Raw genomic sequence first — 21397 nt, forward strand, 5'->3', positions numbered from 1 at the left:
AATGCAGTAGCTGCGATTGGGTGTCAAATTAAAGGGGGGCAAGAACAGTTTACTTTCTCTTGTTAGACCAGGATAGCAATAAAATATCATATAGTAGGGTAAAAAGGTGGGGAGGCAACTGTCCCCCACGCCGCCACTGGATGAATGGCATGAACCCGGACAAAGAAAGTGCAACACACGCCTTCTATAAATATCTCAACATATCATCATTAGTTGGTGATAAAACAAATATATTCCATCATGACACTCTGTGATCACGTGAAAGATAATGCAGCATAGTATGCTTCAAATGATAGGTTCAAATATTAAGAATGCGTTAGGTGATTATGTATGTGAAGCTGCTGGCCTTGTTCTGTTGTTTTCGCATGCCTGAGAACGAGTTCATATATTTTTTTTACTTTTTCTGCTAACTTACACTACTTTTACAACCTGGTTAGACATTATGTAATACACTTTCTTTTCACGTAACGATTGTGTTTAATTGTGATCACGTTTTTATTGAGTTCGACTGCAAGGTCTTATCGTAGCCAGTGCTCTCTTTGGTTTTTCTCGGGTTGACGTTAACGTGAGTTGCCTGACATTCTAAGGTAAGTAAGCTCTACGTAAATGTAAATATGTAGGTATAAAGTACAATTAAACCAGAACTAGCAAATTGTGTTTCAATTTGTCCAAGATGATACAGGCAAGTCTATCAGAATGGTGGTCCATATTTTGCTATTTTTGGAACTAACGGGTTGTAGTAACGAACTAGTTACTTTTTCTAGTAACAGTTACTCTTTGAATCTGTAACTCATTTGCTTTCTTCAAGTAACTAGTAACGAAATGAAAGAGTTATTTTACATTTTCTTTTCTGTCTATTTCCGAATGGAAGGAAATTTTCTTTGTAATTATATATTTTTACCACATCTTGAACCAACCGTTGACCTGAAGAAAAAAACGAGCGTATTGATAATTATTAAAATTGTGATAAAAATACCAAAGTAACCACTGCCTCAAGTGTATTTTCTGTAGAACAACTAAGACAAAAGAGTATATAATCTCTGACAATCATCCTGGACATGTCATTCTTAATTCAACACTAATTAACAAATTTTTCCGGTGTGTATTCTCCCTTACAGTCAGCGGGCTTCTTCTCTCGCAATGATAACAGCATGTCGAAGAAACTATAGATCTCTCTCTCTCTCAGTTTATGCTTTTATTTCGCCCACTTATACCAAGGGCGCCCGTAAAGGGGCCACTTTCAGCCCTGAAATATCTGGAAAAAGTTCCTGCAATTCGAATGGTGAAATTGTAGCTATGTTTTATTACAAATAATATTGTTTTCTGTGATTTGCATGCTGTTAAGTTACAACAATTAGCTTCCATATTCAACAAAATGACGAGAGCACGTTTTTACCTGAGACATTAGAGTAATGCTGAGGGGTGTGCGGGAATAGATTGGGAACGGAAATTACATATGTAATTATATAATTCGGCAGTGAAAAAAATCGCAAAGTTGCGTCGTCATTTTGAATTACTTTTTTTTACGTTACCCTTCGGCGCGTAAAGGAGATAAGGTTATGGGCGTATTTAAGGGGGAAGGTTCAACGGGTCCAACGCCCCTCCCCCTATGGTTCAGAAAATTTGCCAGATTACCTGTTTTATCAGCTTGTTCATAAAAATTTCTTCGGACTTATTGTATTCTCCTCTATTCGAGACGTATAGGACGGGATACGGATGGGAAGGAAATTACGTAATTCCACACACCGGATGGGACTACAAACCAAATGTCTCGAATTTACTGATAGTTTCGGAATTTCTGCGATAAGAAACTGCTTTGGGACGTTCAAATCAGTTGTAATATTTTCCCTCCAGTCTTTGTAAAGAAATTTGGTTTTTATATACGCAGTGCAAGAAAACCAGGGAAACACCGTAACATTCTCAAGTTGTTTGACACAAGATGAACAGAAACGTATCAATACTAAGTAGCGGGGCTTGTGTTAACCTGTGGGGAGTTTGAAACATCTCCACTTGTTCTAACCAAATTATTTTCATGCAATGCAAGATTATGTTGGGCACCTCAAAAGGTAGACTGTTCTGTTCAGTACTGTGAACATGTCAGTATTCTAATAAAAATATTAATAAAAAATAAATAAAAGAAAAACCTAAGAGAGAGTTCTGAAAAAGTATGATGAAGAAATGAAGACCTAGAACACCCAGCCATTAAGTCTGAGGAAATAATGCACCAGCTGAGAGAACAAAAAAATATTACAAGGTAAACCTTTCCTTGTCCGTTGTTGGACCATTTTGAAGTAGAATTGAACTGACGTTTCTCTGAACACAGTAAACACATTGCAAAATTGCAACAACTTATTCCCTCATTTATTGGAACAGTGTGTCAAAATATTGGATGACCTGGTTGATAGATTGGATTTTGATAGCCTGATCATACCTAGGCCTGCTATACGTCCGGGTTTTTCCGTGACAACCCCGGAATGATATAATTTGTTCTGGTGTCCCGAATAGTTTTTTCGGGATACACAAGTGTCCTCGAATCGGGTAAGAAAGATGAAATGATTACAACTATACTTTCCTCAACTTTATTTATATTTAAATGCGTAATATTAAAATGCTTTATGAGGCTCAGTCAATAAATAACGAGGCAGAGGATATTTCACAGTACTTATGTAATGAACCTCAGAAGTATTGTTTGTCCCTGTTTAGGCATTTATCCCATTGCGAGACCATTCGCAAAATGGCATGCTCGTAGAACTCCTTTGGCTGCTGTTGGAACCAATTGCGCACGTACTCCTTGACGTCATTGTCCGATTGAAACCGTTGTCCCCGCAGTGCTTTTTTGAGCTCACCGAAAATGTGGAAGTCACACGGGGACAGATCTGGAATATAGGAGGAGTGGCTCAGGACTTCCCACTTGATTTTTTCAGACATTGCATTGTTGCGTTGGCTGTGTGTGGTTTAGCGTTGTTATGCAATAGGACGACACCACGAGAAAGGTGACCGGGACGTTTTCATTTGATTCCCTTCCTGAGGTTTGTTAAGGTTTCAGAATACCGCTGGGCGTTGATCGTAGCTCCATGCTCCAGGAAGTCGACGAGGAGCGGTCCCTTGCGATCGAAGAAGAACGGAAGCATGACCTTGCCGGCACTAGTGTGGAGGGTCTTGAACTTTTTTGGTGGAGGGGAATCTGCGTGCTTCGAAACACGGAATGTCTGGACGCGGCCGCTGCTCGGTTAGCAGACTTTGCGCATACCTTTCCAGACACGTAACGCCATCTAGCGGGAAAACGCGCGCGAATCAGTTTCGTCACATCTGCACCTCCATTTCGGGCCCGTCGACCCATTTCTAACTACCATAGTTTTGGTGTAATATTCTCTGCCTCGTTATTTATTGACTGAGCCTAATACTAAACAATCTAACTGTACATTGAACTGCTCCCTCTCGATAATACAAGAGTTATCGAGATATAAGAAGATGCTGCAAAGATATTTGACTTCACGATAGCGCCGCTGTCTGCTAGCAGCACTGAATTTCAGTTGCAAATCTCTTCAATTGCATGGTAAGCTGTTTACTGCAAAAAGCCAGTACTTGAGTGTCCGCACTGCTCAGTCCGTAGTTCTCAAATAAAGTTTCGACATTGTGAGGTAGCAGTTCATTATGGCACCGAAAAGGAATTGCAAGATTAATGATATACATCGAAGTAGATTTCTGTTTCTTTTGAAGAAGTGTAAAGAATATGATAATAGACATGTATATACACACAACTTTGTCGGGTCCAGCACTCCCCCCCTTCCCTGCTCGCCAACAAGCTTCCGGTCAGCAGTGTTCCAGATTTTTACTTATGAAATATAGCAACCCTTTTCGTACCAAAAGTTGAACTCACCCCCCTTACGTGAACTATATATACGCCCATGGATAAGATTAAGTGATCTCTGTTATATACCTGTGCATTGTGAAAACGTTAAAAAAAGGCAAGGAACTCTTCATAAACATTTTATAGGTGTTTATGGAAGGAAGCAAGGCGAATCCAGTGGACTCAAGTCTGTCAACAACGCCAAGATGTTTTCAATTCAATTTCAATTTTATTATTTGTAAAATATAAGTTTCTATGACTGAAGGGGAAGATGCGAATTCTAACTCTGACCACCCCCCTGAGAAAAAATCCCGCAGGTGCCCTTGACTTATACGTACTATGCATTGAACGATGTGCATTTATATCCAAAACAACCTGATGTAAGATTATACCACGATACTGCCTGCTTTAAAATATTCCTCTTGAAAAATATGAACACAAATTTGCCGTTACCGTAGAAGTTTTTGATCTTTAAATACCTCAATTTTGTGCAAGGTGCATAAATCTTAATTTTAAACCTCAGCTAGAATATCTACAGGGTAGGGTTCTTTGTAGACAACGAAACCAGACAGGATGCCTTCCAATGGAGACGTTTAAACGAATGTATTACATAAATAAGGATACATGGAAATATAATATTTACATGATGAGCTACTTTTCTCTATAATTCTCATCTACAGTCAAGTTTAAGCTCATTATGTTTTTTATTATTTATTTTCTTCAATTTGTATATTCTTCTATCTGGACTTCCTTCTTAATGGACAGTCTGGAACTGGACTTCCTTCGAAATGGAATATCGGGATCTGGACTTCCTTTTTCGTAGATGGTTTGGATATGAACTTTCTTCTTAATTTTCTTCTATTTCCGCTTTTTCTACGATTTGGGGATTACTGTATCCTTCTTACAGCTTTTTTACCTTAGGCTTTGGGAACTATACTAATTTCCTCCCCTGTGGCTGCGATTGGAACGCGCCAATACTAAATATGTCCAACCTAGGGTGTACTTTGTGCCAAACGACTGACACGCGCAACTAAAAGTGCCGTTGGGCGTCGACTGGAACGCACCGCCACTATTAGAAAGGTAAATCAAATCAGACAGATTCAAGATCTGTTCGAAAAAAAGAAATTGCAGCAGTGCTTTGACTTCTTTAGTTTTCTGATCAATTTACATATGATCACTAGTTTAATTTATGAAGTATACACATTAATTTATTTCTTTTATATTTATTAATTGTCTTCTTATAATAGATTCTATTGTTTTTCATCTTTCCATTTGCTTTGTTCTTATTTGTAAAATTATTCACATATATTATGCTAATTCTTAATCCTCCATGCCTGGTGCTGCCATCTCTATTTCTCTTTGGCAAACTATTTACATTACTTGGTCCTATTGGGTACGTAATAATATTTTATATTTTATTGTATTGTCTTCTCACATGAAAGAAGTTAGATAATAATGGCGCCTGACTGCAAAAACAAAACAAAAGAAACATTAATTATCGAGTACTTTCACTTAAATAGCTTCATACGAACGGAACACTTTTTTTGTTGGCTACTTGTAATAATTATTTTCGTCGATTAAACAGTTTTTTAGGTAAATATTAGAGTTACGTAAGACCTTATGACACAAATGAAAGTATATCGAACTCATTGATAAATGGACTGGAATGTCATGAGCGAAAGTATATGCAATTATTAAGACACAATTTCCTAATTTATGTTGGTTTCAATCTCGGAGTTCTCTATCTCAGTGTGTTAAGACGTTTTGTTTTGAACTCAGTTTGAAATGGCGGAATAGCCGGGGAAAGGATTAGGCGATAAATCAAATCCAAGTAGATTACTTCCGAATGAATAAGTCTATGGTAGGATTATTGAATTATGATAATGAGTAATAATTACACCAATAATAATAACGAAAGTAAATTTTATTATCTCAGCCATAAAGTATTTTCTTTTTAAATAAAATACAAACAGTCCAATAAGAAATAAATAAATTTAATATAAAATGAAACTATGGACAATTAAACACAATAAAGTACGTTATAATGAGCACATAGAATTTTATATAGAAGCGATAAAAATAAAATAAAACTGAGGAATTATATATAAGAAGTGAACAGAAGTATAAAGACGTGAACATGTGAAGATATTGAAATGAATTGGCGGTTTGTGACCATCTTCGAAATAAATGCGGCACAAAACAAAACACGATCTAGCCGGCTCCCGTGGCAGAGTGGTCAGTCAGCACATCGCGCTACGACGCCAGGGGTCTTGGATTCGAATCCCGGCCTGGGCATGGAAGTTTGTGAGTGTCCATTCATCAATTTCATCATATCATCACTCATCCCCATCTTCGCAAATTAGCCAAAAGTGGCACAAGAAGCGAAGTAAAATAAAGCAAATCAATCAATCCAATCAAAACACGATCTACTTCGTCGTTTAGGATATGATAAATTCAACTCCGTTTTCGGATAAAATTTGTTGTAATCCTTTCTTTGAAATCAATTTCAGATCTAGAAGGATGGGATTGATCAGGAAATTCTTTCGTGATCTCCTAGTAGCGTTTCTCTTCTTAAGGATGTACTATCAAGAAACCTTTCGAGGGATTTGGAAGAAGGTGACATACAAAGGCAAGAAACGCATGGACGGAAAAACGGTTCTAATCACAGGCGGCGGCTCAGGTAAGTTTTAGCATGCAATCGTAATCGGACATTATGCATTATCCAATTTACCTATTCTTTCAAGAGACCATCCTTCTTTCATGTTTGAGGACAACTTTATGTTCTATGCATCGGCGTGTCCATATTGGCTCAGCGGACTCAAATTTTTTTCCATAATCCAGCTCACACTACTCTTACGCGACTCTGATTCAGTGCCTTTGGAATAGTCAAACCAGTTAGGCATTTATTTCTTAATGTAAATGATCCGCCTGGGTCCTTAAATACTCGCTTCTATAGAAACTTGGTTCATCGTCGTAGAGTTTGGCAACACGCATAACGCCCAGGGAAGCGTGTGTGCCTCATTTTTATTGCTGATAACTGTACACGCTCATTTTAAATATAGAGTTTAAATGGCTTATGTTTACTTATCATTTGAATGAACATTATGTAATATTAAGTATTACTGTCCTTGAAATATGAAAACAAAAAGCACAACACGTCTTCCTATAACGCAATCCAATAGATGAGAAAATAATATAAGAAATTCGAAGCAAAAGCTTTGCGATTCACAGCTATGTCAAGTAATACAAGACGTGAATCGGTATAATTACAGTTCTAAAATGTATTTTCTTTTCCCTTACAGGACTGGGTAAAGCGGCAGCCCTTGATCTGGCGAGGCGAGGAGCGAAGGTTATTATAGCTTGTTTGTATATGGATGAAGCACAAGCAGCAAAAGGTAAGATTTGATGTCGCCTACAGGAAAAAAAAGATGTCTGCTTGGAGTAACCAAAAAATAAGTTGGAGAAATAAATTAACCGTGCACCATCGCAAATAAAAAAAATGGTCGATTATTATTTGTTTGTCGTAAACTATTTTTTTAGGGGTTTTCCAGCTCCGATTTAGTCCATCTGACCAAATAAAGTTGAGAAGGAATGTAAATCAAACTACTAATCTTCAAAAGTGATATCTTGCATAGTAAACCGTTATTTGTGTTTTCTGCAGTTTGTTTAAAAATATTTTTTCTTTCACTTTATTTTTGTACATTCATCTGTTTCTTCATCACACCAATTTTCATCCAGACATATTTTCTAGGATCCTCAAGCAAATTATTGTAGTTATTTTAGTATTAAGTAGTTGAAAACAAATAACCAAACCATTCAATCAAATACTTTTGTTTATCTCCAACAAATATTTAAATTGTTTGTTTGAAGTTCACTTTATGCACAGATAGGCTAACTGGGACTGGACCTACAATTTAAAGTTGGATCCGAACCACTGTGCAATGTGCTCGCTCAACAAATATTTTTGTATGCATACATATACAATGGAGGAATAGGCTCGAATCGGAGCGGTTTAACGTAATTTTAGGCCTATCGCACTAACAAAGACAGCAACTATTTTAGTATAGTATTCACTTATAGAGATCATATAGACAGAATGTTCCAAAAATGGTCCCTAGCCCTTTTCTATCGTTCACTGCGATGCTTCAGTCATACTAAAGGGTGTTTCATAAAGTGCGCAGTTTTTGAAAATGCAATAACTCAGCCAAAATTACATGAAAGTTGACATTTTTATTTTTATTATTTTACACATTCACTACGATTTATTAATTGAAAAGTGAAAAGTGTCCAGCATATGCCCGTATGCGATTTAAAAGTGAAAAATGATGTCTGGCATATGTCATATTTCTTAGTTTCGCATGATCGGTTGCTTTGATCTCTTGCGTCAACTGAACCTTGTAAAGGTGCATATGAAGGTCTTCTTTCAGTATTCGTTGCACTGAGGATACCGATATCCCCAACTGTTGTGAACGACGGCGAAGTGACTTCGCTGGGCTAACATTCACACTGTCTTGCACTATTGCAATGTCTTCATCTGTGCGACGACTATTTTTTCGCCCAGGCGAATTTATGGTTGCAACTGACCCGGATATCTCGAATTTCTTCACCAACCTCCTACGTTGTTGCAGTGGGGGCATTGTTATGTCCGAAGATTGCGCGAAGATTACGAACTGTCTGTGCCTAAGACTCCCTGTTTGTGTAATGTGTTTTCAAGATAACGACGCGTTCCTCGATAGTGAACCGCTCCATGGCAACTAAACTGAAAAAATGCCAACAAATTGCTCAAGTAATAATCGGAGTGATCAGAGATTACAAAAATGATAAGAACAGTGTTGCCAACCATCAAACAAAAAAATGACAAGCGATTTAAAAACTGCGCACTTTATGAAACACCCTTTATATGTAATTTATTTTTCTCTTTTAACTTAACCGTCTTCAGTTAAAATTCGCCTCCTCTGGCAAAGTTAACTCTTGGTTATATGTCTGCATTTCTCGTTCCAGCTGAGATAATCAGGGAATCGGGGAACGAAAACGTGTTCGCCAAGTATCTGGACGTCAGTTCCATGGAGGATGTTCGACGTTTCGCAGCGGAGTTCCTGAGGTCAGAGAACAGGCTGGACGTCCTCATCAACAACGCTGGAATCGGAGGCATCAACGGAACCACGAAGGAAGGCCTGATGAAGGTCATGGCCACCAATTACTTCGGGGCATTCTTACTCACCCATCTGCTCGCAGGTGAGTTCAGTTTTATTGCAATGGAAACCAAAATAAAAAAGTGACCAGTCTAATGAACGAAATACTACACTCCACGTGAACATAAGAGTAACAAATGTCACATTTGCAACATTATGTGCAACATGTTCTTTACCAGGGTGCGAAATTACTACAGATTGGTGGGGGGAAGGAGCAGACCCACAGACACACACACACACACACACACACACACAATATATATATATAATGTCATTAAATGAGGACTAAAAGTGGTAAACGTTGTAAGCGCCAAAAGCGCTAGTGTTGGGAAATTGCATCGTTCCGCACATCAACCCGTAAGAACGTGCACACTAGTGACTCTGACCTCTTTACACGCCCTTTGAACTACTTAGAGGGCTACCAGCCACATTTCACGTTACCACATTATAAAGCATTTCACATTTCACAGTTTAACGTGGAAAACGGTGTTTGAATTATTGTACCAATTTTAGTTTTCAAATATTAGTAGCCTATATCTCAATTATCAAATAATTCAATTAGATTATAATTATATATATTATATTACAAAATATCGATTGTCCTTCATTCAAAATTCGATTGCAAATTTAAGATATTACTACACTGCTAATGCTGTAACAATGATTTGCGTGAGTAGGGGGAGTGGTCAAAACTAAGACACATAAGATAATAGTTGCCAACATAAAAATCACATCTAAAAGCTAAGAAGTTTTTTTATTTATATATTTATATACTTTGCGGTAGTTGACGAAATGCCATGAGAAATGGAGAAGAAATAACAAATCGGACTAACTTCTGTGTTCTGGGGAATGCTGGGTTGAGTGTCCTCAGAGACGAGGCTCTGTTGTTAATTATTTGTGTGTGTTTTCGATATTATTTCCGTGAAATATATTCGACTTTAAAACTAATTGTTTATCTTTTGTTGTTATAACAAAAAAATTCTCCCCCCTGGAAAAGTTTGGCGGGGGGGGGGAATTTTAGAACAAGATCGTTGATGGGGGAGAATTCCCCCCCCCACCCAGGATTTCGCACCCTGTTCTTTACGATATATTCCTATGTACTATGTGGGCCATATTGAGTCTACCTCACATAGTGTTCCTTTTTCTTTCGTTATAAACGGTCTAAACTTAGTAGGGGAAGGAAGGGTAAAGTGGCCACTCTAAGGTTTGATGAATTCTTATCATACATTTTTAATCAGCAAAGTTATAGAAACATAGACCAATAGTAGGTAGAATAACTTTACTTCCAATTTCTATTTTTTTTAAAAAATTCTTGTTGTTTAGAAATGTACACGTTATTTTTTTTTAAAAAAAGTACGAAGTGGCCACTTTGCCCACCTAGGTTGGGTAAAGTGGCCAGCCCCTTACCATTTTACCTGCATGGGTAAATGAACAAATCACATTGATTCAGAGTGTGTATTTAATCAACACAAGCTGAAGTAATACACATTAAGAATAAGTATTATCTTAAGTTTCGCTGCGGGACGGCGTAGGTTCGAATCCGGCTCTGGTCGGAATTTATTCGGCCTACGTATAGGGCCGGTGGCAACCCACCATCGTGAGGAAATTGGGAAGCTCCGAGTGAGTGAGCGTAACCCGGTCAAGAGGACCTACAACAACGGCTGGTTCGTCGGGCTGATCACCCGTCACCCCAATACTGGTCTAAGACCTCCACGCTATAACAGGTGGCGGAGGAACAGTGTGGGAGGGAGACCAGCAGTCGGTAGGTAAGCCAAGGCTCTTCAAGGGCTGTAGCGCTGTGGGTTTAGTTTATTATCTTAAGTATGAAATCTTTACAAGATAAAGTAAATAGTAATTCGTAATCAATAGTCTATCAATAAAGGATTAGGTGTAGGTCTATTTACAAAATTCGCACTCAAACTCATCATCTTCTTCCTCACAACCGGCTCAGTCTTCCTGTGCCCACTTCTTACATTTTAAACATCTAATCCATCCTTCATTGCCTTTCGAGTCTGTCTGTTTCGTGACCACTTTGCCCGGAATGACGCCATTACAAAAACTGTGGTCTAACGTTTAACCTACATGACAGCGTTCTCAAACAGACATCATTTGAAAGGTTATTTTACGCTGATCAAACCGCACAAGAGCATATAATTATAACACTTATTATTATTTAGCTATAGTCAACAATTTGTACCACTTAGCTAAAATCAGACTTCCGAAAAAACAATAAAATGAGTTCACATCTACAGAAGTTCAGCCTCCCGCTTCAAAGTCACTGACAGCATCCGTGGCGACTGTTTCGCCCGGCTCCCGCGTGGCGGAAGCTCTATACAGCGAAGAAAACTCGCATGGCCACTTTGCCCGCACTGGACACATTACCCTTCCTCCCCCTACATTGTTGTATACAATATGAGCTATCATAACAAAAGATATAAACACCAATCACTTAGAAGATGTAGGAAGTAATAACTTACATGTTCAATATTAGATCACGTAGAACACAATCGCGAGATCCAGCAATTTCGCTTCTTTGTCCTGAAGTACAGCCAACAGGTCCAATCACGTCATTCGGACAGACTAAATGACATACAACGTCATCTGTTGAGTTAAAAACAGTAAATAGGCCATTTTGTTTTCAGGTACCTTAGATCACGAATTACAATAAACCCTGCATATTTCTTAACATTTGTTTCATGTGATATATGCGTTTTCTTTGCAGATTTGCTGAAGAAATCCCAGCCTAGCAGAGTTATTAACATATCTTCTTGCACTCACAGAACTTGCATCTCGAATAGTTCAAAATTCCTGGAGCAGGACGACCGAGCTGGCTCCTACGGGTACTCGAAGTTATATCTCCTAATGTTCACTATGGAGTTAGCCAGAAAACTGGATGGTACAGGTAAATATGCAGTCCTTAATAGCGTGTCATTCTACAGAATGATGGCTTAACATGACGAGTTAAACGCTTGGCAGTGCGAAAGGCACAACTAAAACTAAACCTCTAGCAACTAAAACTAACAACTAGAAAATACAATGGTCACTCATTGGGTTTTATGAACCTTTGAACCTGAATCATGGTTGGTTTAGGATAATAACCTGTCTATCTGAAGAATGATGATAATTTGGAAGAATAAAATAAACTAAGTCCTCTCTAGGCTTCGTTGTAGGTTGACCAGGACTCTCCTCACTTTCCCTCAACTCCTTTCTCTAAGCTCTTCTCTTTCTCCTCAATCCAAATCAAAAGTCAGACCCTTCTCAGTCTGTCTCACCTCTATATCACCCAGGCCATGGAGACCTTCCTCCATGCCGAATCGTGATTTTTACTGCCTCTATTACAAACAGCTGACTCCATAAGCTGATGGAACTTCCTATATCCTGAATACATCAGGAAGTTTGCAAAGCACAACACTGTGCATTATTTACATACCACAGAGGTTGAGACAACTGAGATAAACAAGTGAATGCCCTGGTCAACATAAAGCATCCTGAGAGAGTTTAAATAAAATATAATCTTATGGATTGCAGTGGCGTAGCATGGACATTTCGGGTGGGAACGCCAAGTCCGAAGGAAGAGTCGGCCCTTTGTTGCTTAATAATTTACTTATGGCATTAGTCGCCACAGGTATTATTTGCCTGAAGTAAGCTGGGTTTCCAATAAAACATCATCATTGCATGTTTCTAGAAAATTAGATGCCTCACTATGCCACAGATGTTTTGAACTCTGGTGTTCTATACCTTTTTTTATATCTTTCTGCATGACGCAAGTCATTAAAAACCTACCTGAATCACAAGCGCCTCTGCACAACAGTAGACGCCATTGTTGTGGATGATCCAACTAATGATTGATTTGGTTTATTTTACTTCGCTTTTCTACCACTTTTGGTTAATTGCGAATATGAATATGAGTGATGATATTGATGAAGGGATACTGACAAAGAACACCCGTGCTCACGCCGGGATTCGAACCAGGGACCTCTGTCGTCTTGGCGCACTGTGAAAAGCAGAGTGGATGATCCAAATATCGTACACTCTACTGACGTAACAGTGCCGATTAGTAATTCAGACCACTGTTTATTACATCTTGAGAATGCTGATAAACATTTTAAAATAATTTTCTCCAGAGACCATTCGATGTTAAGAGTTTTCAAATGAATGCTAAACATTTCCATTCACACAATATTAAGTAGTTAGATAATAACGGAAAAATACAATAAAAAAATAATAGTTTTGCGGGTGAAGTGGTAGAGCAGCCACAGGCTGAATTTCTATCACGAGGACTTCACCAACTTATTTGACAAAAACTGTGTTGATCTTTTAGTTTCTAATACACATCGCTGTTCGTGCGATAAATTATACAATGCAGTGGCCATTAAGAAGCAGTATATTTGAGATTGGTAAAGTTACGTCAGTCAATATTGCGTATTGTAGCATCACACAGCACGAGTTGCATGAGCGCGAAGAGCGAAGAACCGGGTAGGAATTCTGCCGCTATCGTCTGCTTCAGAAGGCAGGAAGGGTCACATGAACCAATCACGGTAGACCTCTCGTACGCCGGCGTAAGAGAGCCCATTTACGCGCGTGCTGTAGAAATGGAAGCTTTCCTTCCAGAAATGCAGCAAGGAATATAGGAGTCCTGTACGCCGAACGTGCTCGGCGTCCGGCCGGGAAAGGCATTGAAAAGAGATGCTAGAACGAGTGTTGAGAGTGGAGCGTTGCAAACGGATCGCGAAAAATAGCCATTATAATGCCATGAAGGTCAAACATATATGAAATTAGTCACGTTTTACTTTATAATCACAGCATTTAAGCATTTTTGAAATTTTAAATCTGGGAACGCCGGGCGTACTATAACGCTACGCCACTGATGGATTGATACGATAGAACAGTATATTGCTACGTAGAGAAAACATTTATGATAGTAAATTTTTATTAGAAATAACTGATATTATATTGAAGCTCTACTTGTGATGTGTACACATTAGTAACTATATAAGATTTCTTTACTGTTTGCCGGACTTTATGCTGTTTCTTCCCAAAGTGCACTGCGCGATGACGTCAAGTTGAATATCATCCATTGTAAACGTTCATATTTCTGATAAAGATATATAATAATAATAATAATAACAATAATTAGTACTTTTGTTATTTGGTGGGTTAGCTTATTGATTTTTACATATTTATTATATTTACTATATCTATTGAAAAATAATTTTAATTTTAGCAACCTCATGTTGTTAGCGTGGATAAAAAAGCAAGAGTGTTTTTTATATACAACAGTGGCATTTTAATTTTTTCCACATATATGTGATACTAGCTTTTATAATTTTTTTTACATGATACATGAATGTTTTTGCAGGCATAACAGTGAATGCACTGCATCCTGGAGGGACTCACACGGGCATCTTCTCTCATCTCACCTCTGTGGAAAAGTTCCTCTACTCCACGCTATTGAAGCCAGCCTTGAGGGTAAGATGTCTTCCATTCCTACATGTTATAATTGGTAATGCTGCATTTCTCCTTCCGGTGTCATTACTGAAGATAATAATAATTTGAAGCCAGAACCGTACACTTGGAACTTTTAGTTATCGACCTTGCTTTTAATGATTTTTATTTACATTGCAGAGCCCTGCTGAAGGCGTGGCTACTTACCTCTATCTAGCAGTTGACGATGAAGTAAAAGATGTGAGTGGAAAGTACTTCATAGATTGCAAGGTAAGTACGAATAGTATTAATATTATTTGTGTAACTATATATATATATATATATTAACTGAGCAGTGGCGGCGATTAGGGGAGGCGAGGGGGCAATTCCCCCCCCACACACACTTTTTGCCACTTTTGCTCCTGAACTATGCTAAATCTCATCTTCTAAGGGAAAGTAAACCGTCTTTGCCTCCTCTTAGTTTTGGCATATTGCCCCCCCCCCCCCCAGTTTTGGAACCCAATCGCCGCCACTGTAACTGAGATATATAGATAGATAGATAGATACACACACGTATGGATGGATAGATACACTATTTCATGAGCTTACTAGCATGAATCCACACACACACACACACACACATATATATATATTCAAAATGTTCTGTTAATTGCTCTTAGGTGATAATACGAAATACATAAATTAATTTGTTTATTAATTGTAATGATGTTTATATGTTAATAATTAATTCAGGATAAGGAACAAAAATCTCTGATTTTTTCAGACATCTCAAAAATGTTGGTTTTAAGCCCCGCATATTTTGTATGCCTCGGACCACTTAGGGCCGACCGTAGATATGTTACATTTTCAACACATTTTCAACACATTTTCAAAGGCAAATTGTATGTATCGATTCCTGTTCAATGTGGCGGAAACATAGGGAAGTAGCGAGTAATGTTATTAACAAGTTGTAGAGCTAAGTAGTAGCTGTAGCGAAGCCCCGTTTTGGTTAGAGTATTTTTAGACACTGATTTCTATGGGGCTATTGTCGAGACAAGGTAGTAACGCTATCACCATTCATTTCCGATGGAGGAACATCATCTCAATTGTCGAATCATACCTTAAACTATTTAAAAATAGTTTTTGTTGAGAGTAAGTTTTGGTTCCTACAATAAGCAACCGAAAACACAGAGACATTATCTTCAAAACAAAACATACATTTTTAACAAGTGTTTTCCTCTTTACAGTTGAGTGGAATAAACAAGATAGCTCAGTGTGCTGACGTAAGAAAGAGAATTTGGGAGAGAACAGAGGAGCTGATAAAAATGAGGCCTGATGAGAAGTTGGATTATGTTCTTGGCAACAAACAGGCTGTAAAAAGCTCTTAAAACACAGTGCTTTGGTAACGTGAGCTTCTAAAACCTACATTCTCTCCACCGTCGATATCTTCATACAAGACTATGATGCATTTCTCTGTGTTATGTTCTACTGCCTTACAGAGGCCTTGTTCCTGTCTTTTGAGAGATTCTCAGTGCTAAATAAACGTGTATTTTTATACTGACAAAGCCCGCATTCCTTCAGATGCAGCGTAGTCAAAGGAGGATTTCATCGTTTGTAAAACCATATATCCCCATTCTTTGGCATGAACGGGGCTCCATAGTAGAAACGTCCCGCAAAGAAGGATCCAAAAAGAAGTAAAATATTACAACGTACTTGGGAGAGCACCTGGAGGGCTTTAAAATTAATCTGCACTCTGAAATTACTACTACTTCATTGCCATATGTTTTACGTTTTTGAAGATCTGCTTATAAATATTATACCCATAACTTATTGGTTTAAATTAGTCAATTAATTGGAACTATCTTTTCAAAATAATTGAATCGTACTTTGTTTTTTGTTTTTTAAAATGGCGAATGCCAACAGTGTAATAGAATGTAATGCCACATATGTAATGCAGTAACAAATTAAATATGGGATCCATATTCAACATTTTTTGACAAATTCACGTTCACGTTCAACTTTTAACTAATTACTACTTTAGAGTGTACCTAAATATAGTGTACATTTCGTGATAAAAGATCACCAACGATAAAAATAAATTCCACACACATACGTAAAATATAAAAATGAAATCCACATAATTTTAAATTTTTAAAAATCATTATTCGTACTATTGGTTAATCTATCAGGACATATGTAAAAAAGGAAGAAAGGATCTATGGTGAAGTAATTTTTGTAAACTTATTTTAATAAAAACATTTAAGAAATATTCTATTTATTTTTATGAATAACCTGTGTTTAACAATGTGATCCTCTGAAATACTGTAGTGCAGTCTACACGTTTTCAACTGTACCGTACAGTGATGAGCGTGACACTTAAACGAAATCTTTAAAAACGATGGTAGTCTAAGTAATGCTGAGAAAATAGCAACTTCTATTATTTGTATCCTCTTTTTGACGTAATCTTTTTAAAGACTAACACGTTTTCTTTTATTTTGAACCTTTTGTGATAAAAGATACCATTTAACTTACAATTAAACACAATTTATAAAGCTTTGACCTATAATTCAATACCGTATAGCGCTTTGATTACTTCAAACCTGAAATAAACAAAAATACACGAATTTCCCTTTCCTTTTCAAAATGATGTGAACGTACTATACCTGCCGCAAAATTAGTTTGGTATTGAGAGCTGAAGGAACACGCGTCACGGTGTTGCCATATCATGCGGTACGGTACGCAGTGCAGCCTTCTGACGCTGTGTCGAGGAAAACGTGTGTTGAAAAGGAACAACAATGATGAAATGTGTTATTGTTTTTCGAGGAAAATGGAATAACAATGATGACAACAATGATGAATGTGTTATTGTTTTTTCTTTTTTTTTTTATTCATTTCCATCTCCCTTACAACATGAACGAATTAATGAAACGAGCATTGTTTACAGGTTACCTTTTCAATCCATTCTGTATATACACTTTCAGTAATCATTTCTTTCCGAAGTCGCCGTTAAAGTCTGCCCGTCTTTCAATTATACCGCAACTGAAGTGCACAAAGTCCAGTTGGTGGGGCGTCTGACTTTCACGCGTGAGACCCGCGGTGGTTTGTGGAACTTTTTCAAATATCCCGAGCGGCTCCGGGGTCGACTCAGCCCAAGTGAGTACCTGGGGCAAACCTGTGGTAAAGGCGGTTGGTGAACCGCATCACCTCCATAATATGGCCTAGGTCGAGGTCGAGAATGCGTGGAGCTCTACCTCCACATCTCCATATGCCTCCATACTTTATTTTGGGTCCATTATTTTTTTTTGTATGAGAATCACAGATATTTTATGACTGCCCTTAAAGATGTTTCCCCACCTTGAAAAAATGCCGAATCTTTCAACGAAACGCGCAGTTTCCCAACAGTGGGATGATCTTTCCTCCTATAATAAGAGTAAATATGGCGAGAACAGCATCTTGCTGAAAAGTATCTAAATTTGTCACGCGTTTACTGTAATTCCTCTTCTTTCCTGGGGTTTCCAATTTTGAAGCCTCGCATTTATTTATTTATTTATTTCTACCACATTATATTTTTCTTTCCCTATGGTAACAATATTGTTCTTAGACACGTCGAAAGCAGCAGCAGTCCTGTCCAGAACTTTGTTTACAGAAATGATTCGACCCCCATTGTTTTTCTCTTGCTCAAATTATTTGCGCTCAGAACAAACCATCTCCCGCGTTTGTCCTTTGAGAAGATTTCCTTTTTCTTTTAGTGCATGGCCTCTTTGGTACATTGTCATCTCGAGTATTGCCTCCCGTGCTTATCAGTCTTCACACAAGCACACGACACACTCAAGCAAAACACAGAAAATTATGTACAAAAAATAACACACTAAAACAACACGCTATATACAACAAAGAATACTCTAAATTCAATAAACACTAAACAAACGGACTGGTTAAAATATCACAGTAACGCAACGCAACAAACAAACAACACGTCCTCTCCCAACAACATGAAATCTGATCGCAGGAAGAATCGCCCGATAAGCGGCAACACCGAGAAAAACGTTTTCTGTTGCTAGGTAAGCAGGGCCTGGGTGAAGCACTGGGAAGATTTTGATTGGCTCGCATGCCAGCAACCCACCCTCCCGCAGTGACGTAGACCCGATTTCAACACGTGGTTCTCAAGTGTCAATACCAAACTAATTTTGCGGCAGGTTTAATGCTTGAAATATATGAGGGGTTCAGGGCACAGGTGGCGTAACTCCACTTTTTGTGGAAATTGAATTACATGTATAACTTAAAAGTGTAAAGTATCAACATTTCAGTGCTAGAAGGAAGTTTCAAATCCTTGCTCATAGAGGCACCACTATGTTCGTGCCCCAACAGATAAACGGAGTACGAAGTTATTTAAATGTGCCTTTTTCTTAAAACTACCTTGAATGGAGTCACGCCATTTGTGCACTGAACCCCTCATAAAATAAAATATGACATCTAGGAAAGAATATATAGAAGGAAGAACTTTCCTCGATTCCCTTTTAATTTCCAACACTGGTCAGCTAACGATTTTTGCTGTGCTATTAATTTGAACTGAAGAAAAAAATACTATAATAAATCACGGCCATGTCCATGTCTACTGCCCTACGATAAATGACCTGTGACGTAAATGATCAATATTTGGATGTGTTGTATTAATGGGAAATTTCATTAAAGTAGGCACAAAACATCAAATTTTAGAAAAAAATATTTGGGAGTTGATAACAGTACATGTGTAATCAACACATACCAGTGTCGGTAACATGGACTTTTTCTGCTGCTTCAGTTGCCCCTCCCCACTTTTTGCAACTTACACCCTGGACTACATTTTGCATACTAGCGAGGCTCTGGCGTCTGGATTCCCAGTATAATCTGTGAGGCTCGTGTTGTGTCTTTGCTATATGTTTGTGATTTTCCCTTCATCCATCTCATCCTATCACCACTCATCCTCATCTTCGTGATTAGCCAAACGTGGCAGAAAAGCTAAGTAAAATAAATCCAATCAATCAACTAATAACCTATCATTGCCGATCTGAGAGTAGATACTACCAGGCTTGTTAAAGGTCCAAGAATTTTAAATAAATCCAATTCCGGTCCAGCAGAGAAAATCAGCCAGCGTAAATGCAGGCCCGTAGCCAGGAATTCTTTGTAGGGGGGGCGAAGTGAATCCTAGAGGGGGCAAATTTTTAATATATTGTGTCGCATTGGCAGATATAACAGGGTACACAGAGGCACTTGCCCCCTTCCCCAAAAGAGATAAGTAACAGAAAAGGGATGATATCTTGAAACTGCAACGAACAAAAGAACTTCGAGCAACATCAAATAGCAACATTTCGATAATGACCTTTCCAGATTGCCAAAGAATATGAAGTTTAACATAAAAACCTAGGTAGGCTAATAGGGACTGTATCTACTTGATATTTACAGGTCGATAATGTTAATAGATGATTAATATGCACCAACAACTTTGGGGCTCTCTGCAGAACTGATTAAGGGAGCCCTTTATAAATCATGTTTCATAATGATTCCCTCTAGTTTCCAGTATGCAAGATTTTTACGCACAAAGGAATCTAACGAGAATCCAACAACACCATTGTGTTGTGTTATGCAAGAAAATAGAATTAATTAAATAATAATGGTTACATATTACCTACACTTTGATGAATTGTGTAAAAATTTGTAGCTAATACACTTTTTTTGTACTTGCTAAAACATTAAAACATGGGTCCCTTAGTCCACCACTGACTCTATTTCTTTCAAAGGGGAGACTATTGCATCACTACAGACAACGTTTGCCTACTGGTTACGTTAATCATTTTGCAAAATATTGTGTGAATTGTATTATATTATAGTTGAAATACATGTGTTTGACACCTGACAAACAAATAGGAATCCCTTGATTGATCAATGACTTCTTGGATTACAGTGTCATCATTAATATTTCATATTAAGTTTCATAGAAATAAATTGTTTCATAGAGATCGTTTGGCTCCCAGGGCCGACTCCTGCTGCCCCATAGCTATGGATCTGAACTTGGACTATAAGAACAGCAGACATTGCGAACGAAGCGAGCAAGAAAATTTTACGAAATGTTTTTTTTATTTGTATCAAATTTAAAATCGAGCGGAACAATTGCCCCTCTGTGTCCCTTGAAAGTGCCCTTGGCCGTCTGGTAGAAAAATGCAAGGAACACGTAAAAACTAATTCCATTATGTCCAATTGTCCTGCTATTCTTAGATTCTCCTAGTCTTGTTTTTTTACTTAAATGTTTGCTTCCCCTAGAATGGACTTCTGTCCAAGGTCAGGGGGAGGGGACAATGCCCCCTGTAGTTGCGGCACTGTTTATGAGTGTGTCTTCATCAATTTCACGTCATCCTTCATTGTTGCGATTAGCTTTAAGTGGCAGAAAAGTAACGCAAAGTAACAAAAATCAAATATCCACTCCCTCTCTCTACCACACTATTACCAAAAGATAGACTTGGGAACAAAAATTTAAGCAATTCAAAGTTCATAGCAACATATCCAAGAAAAACATCCGAACACATTAGTCACCTGTAATACAAGACTACTCAAAATGTCACAACTGTTCTAGATACTAAAAATTGTGAAATCATTTCCCGAAGTCTAATCTGGAAGGGAATTTTCCCCCCCAATCCTGATACGACATTATACGGAATCCCATACACCCTAATAAATCACAAAATCAATAAGTGTCTTTGCAATGTTGCTAGAGTAACACATGATATAATTGTAAAGATTAGTGAGAATTCTAGGTAAGAATGTGTTCTGTATTTTTCACAGGGGGGGCAGAGCAGGCTCTCAGGGGGGGCAGATGCCCCCCCTGCCCCCCCTCTAGCTACGGGCCTGCGTAAATGGGTTCCGGACCGTAAAGAACCTTTTTATCTGTAAAGTATTT

The 21397-nt window shown here is 38.0% G+C and overlaps 1 protein-coding gene across 2 annotated transcripts; it reads left to right on the top strand.

The window, feature by feature from the left end:
• The first annotated feature begins 312 nt into the window (after positions 1–312).
• Positions 313–16718, top strand: LOC145991125 (retinol dehydrogenase 13-like). 2 transcript variants are annotated; one of them, XM_083126894.1, is made up of 9 exons: positions 313–587; positions 6361–6530; positions 7153–7245; positions 8852–9085; positions 11765–11944; positions 14402–14511; positions 14668–14757; positions 15714–15888; positions 15925–16718. In XM_083126894.1, the coding sequence occupies exons 2-8, from the start codon at positions 6371–6373 to the stop codon at positions 15852–15854; spliced, it is 1008 nt and encodes a 335-aa protein (XP_082983020.1). In that variant the 5' UTR covers positions 313–587; positions 6361–6370; the 3' UTR covers positions 15855–15888; positions 15925–16718. The 2 variants fall into 2 exon arrangements, with proteins under 2 accessions (XP_082983020.1, XP_082983019.1); XM_083126893.1 differs by having other exon boundaries at positions 15714–16717.
• Positions 16719–21397: the final 4679 nt, after the last annotated feature.

This window comes from Lepisma saccharinum, chromosome 8 (assembly GCF_977018435.1).
Source record: "Lepisma saccharinum chromosome 8, izLepSacc3.1, whole genome shotgun sequence".
In the NCBI taxonomy this organism is placed as follows: Eukaryota; Metazoa; Arthropoda; class Insecta; order Zygentoma; family Lepismatidae; genus Lepisma; species Lepisma saccharinum.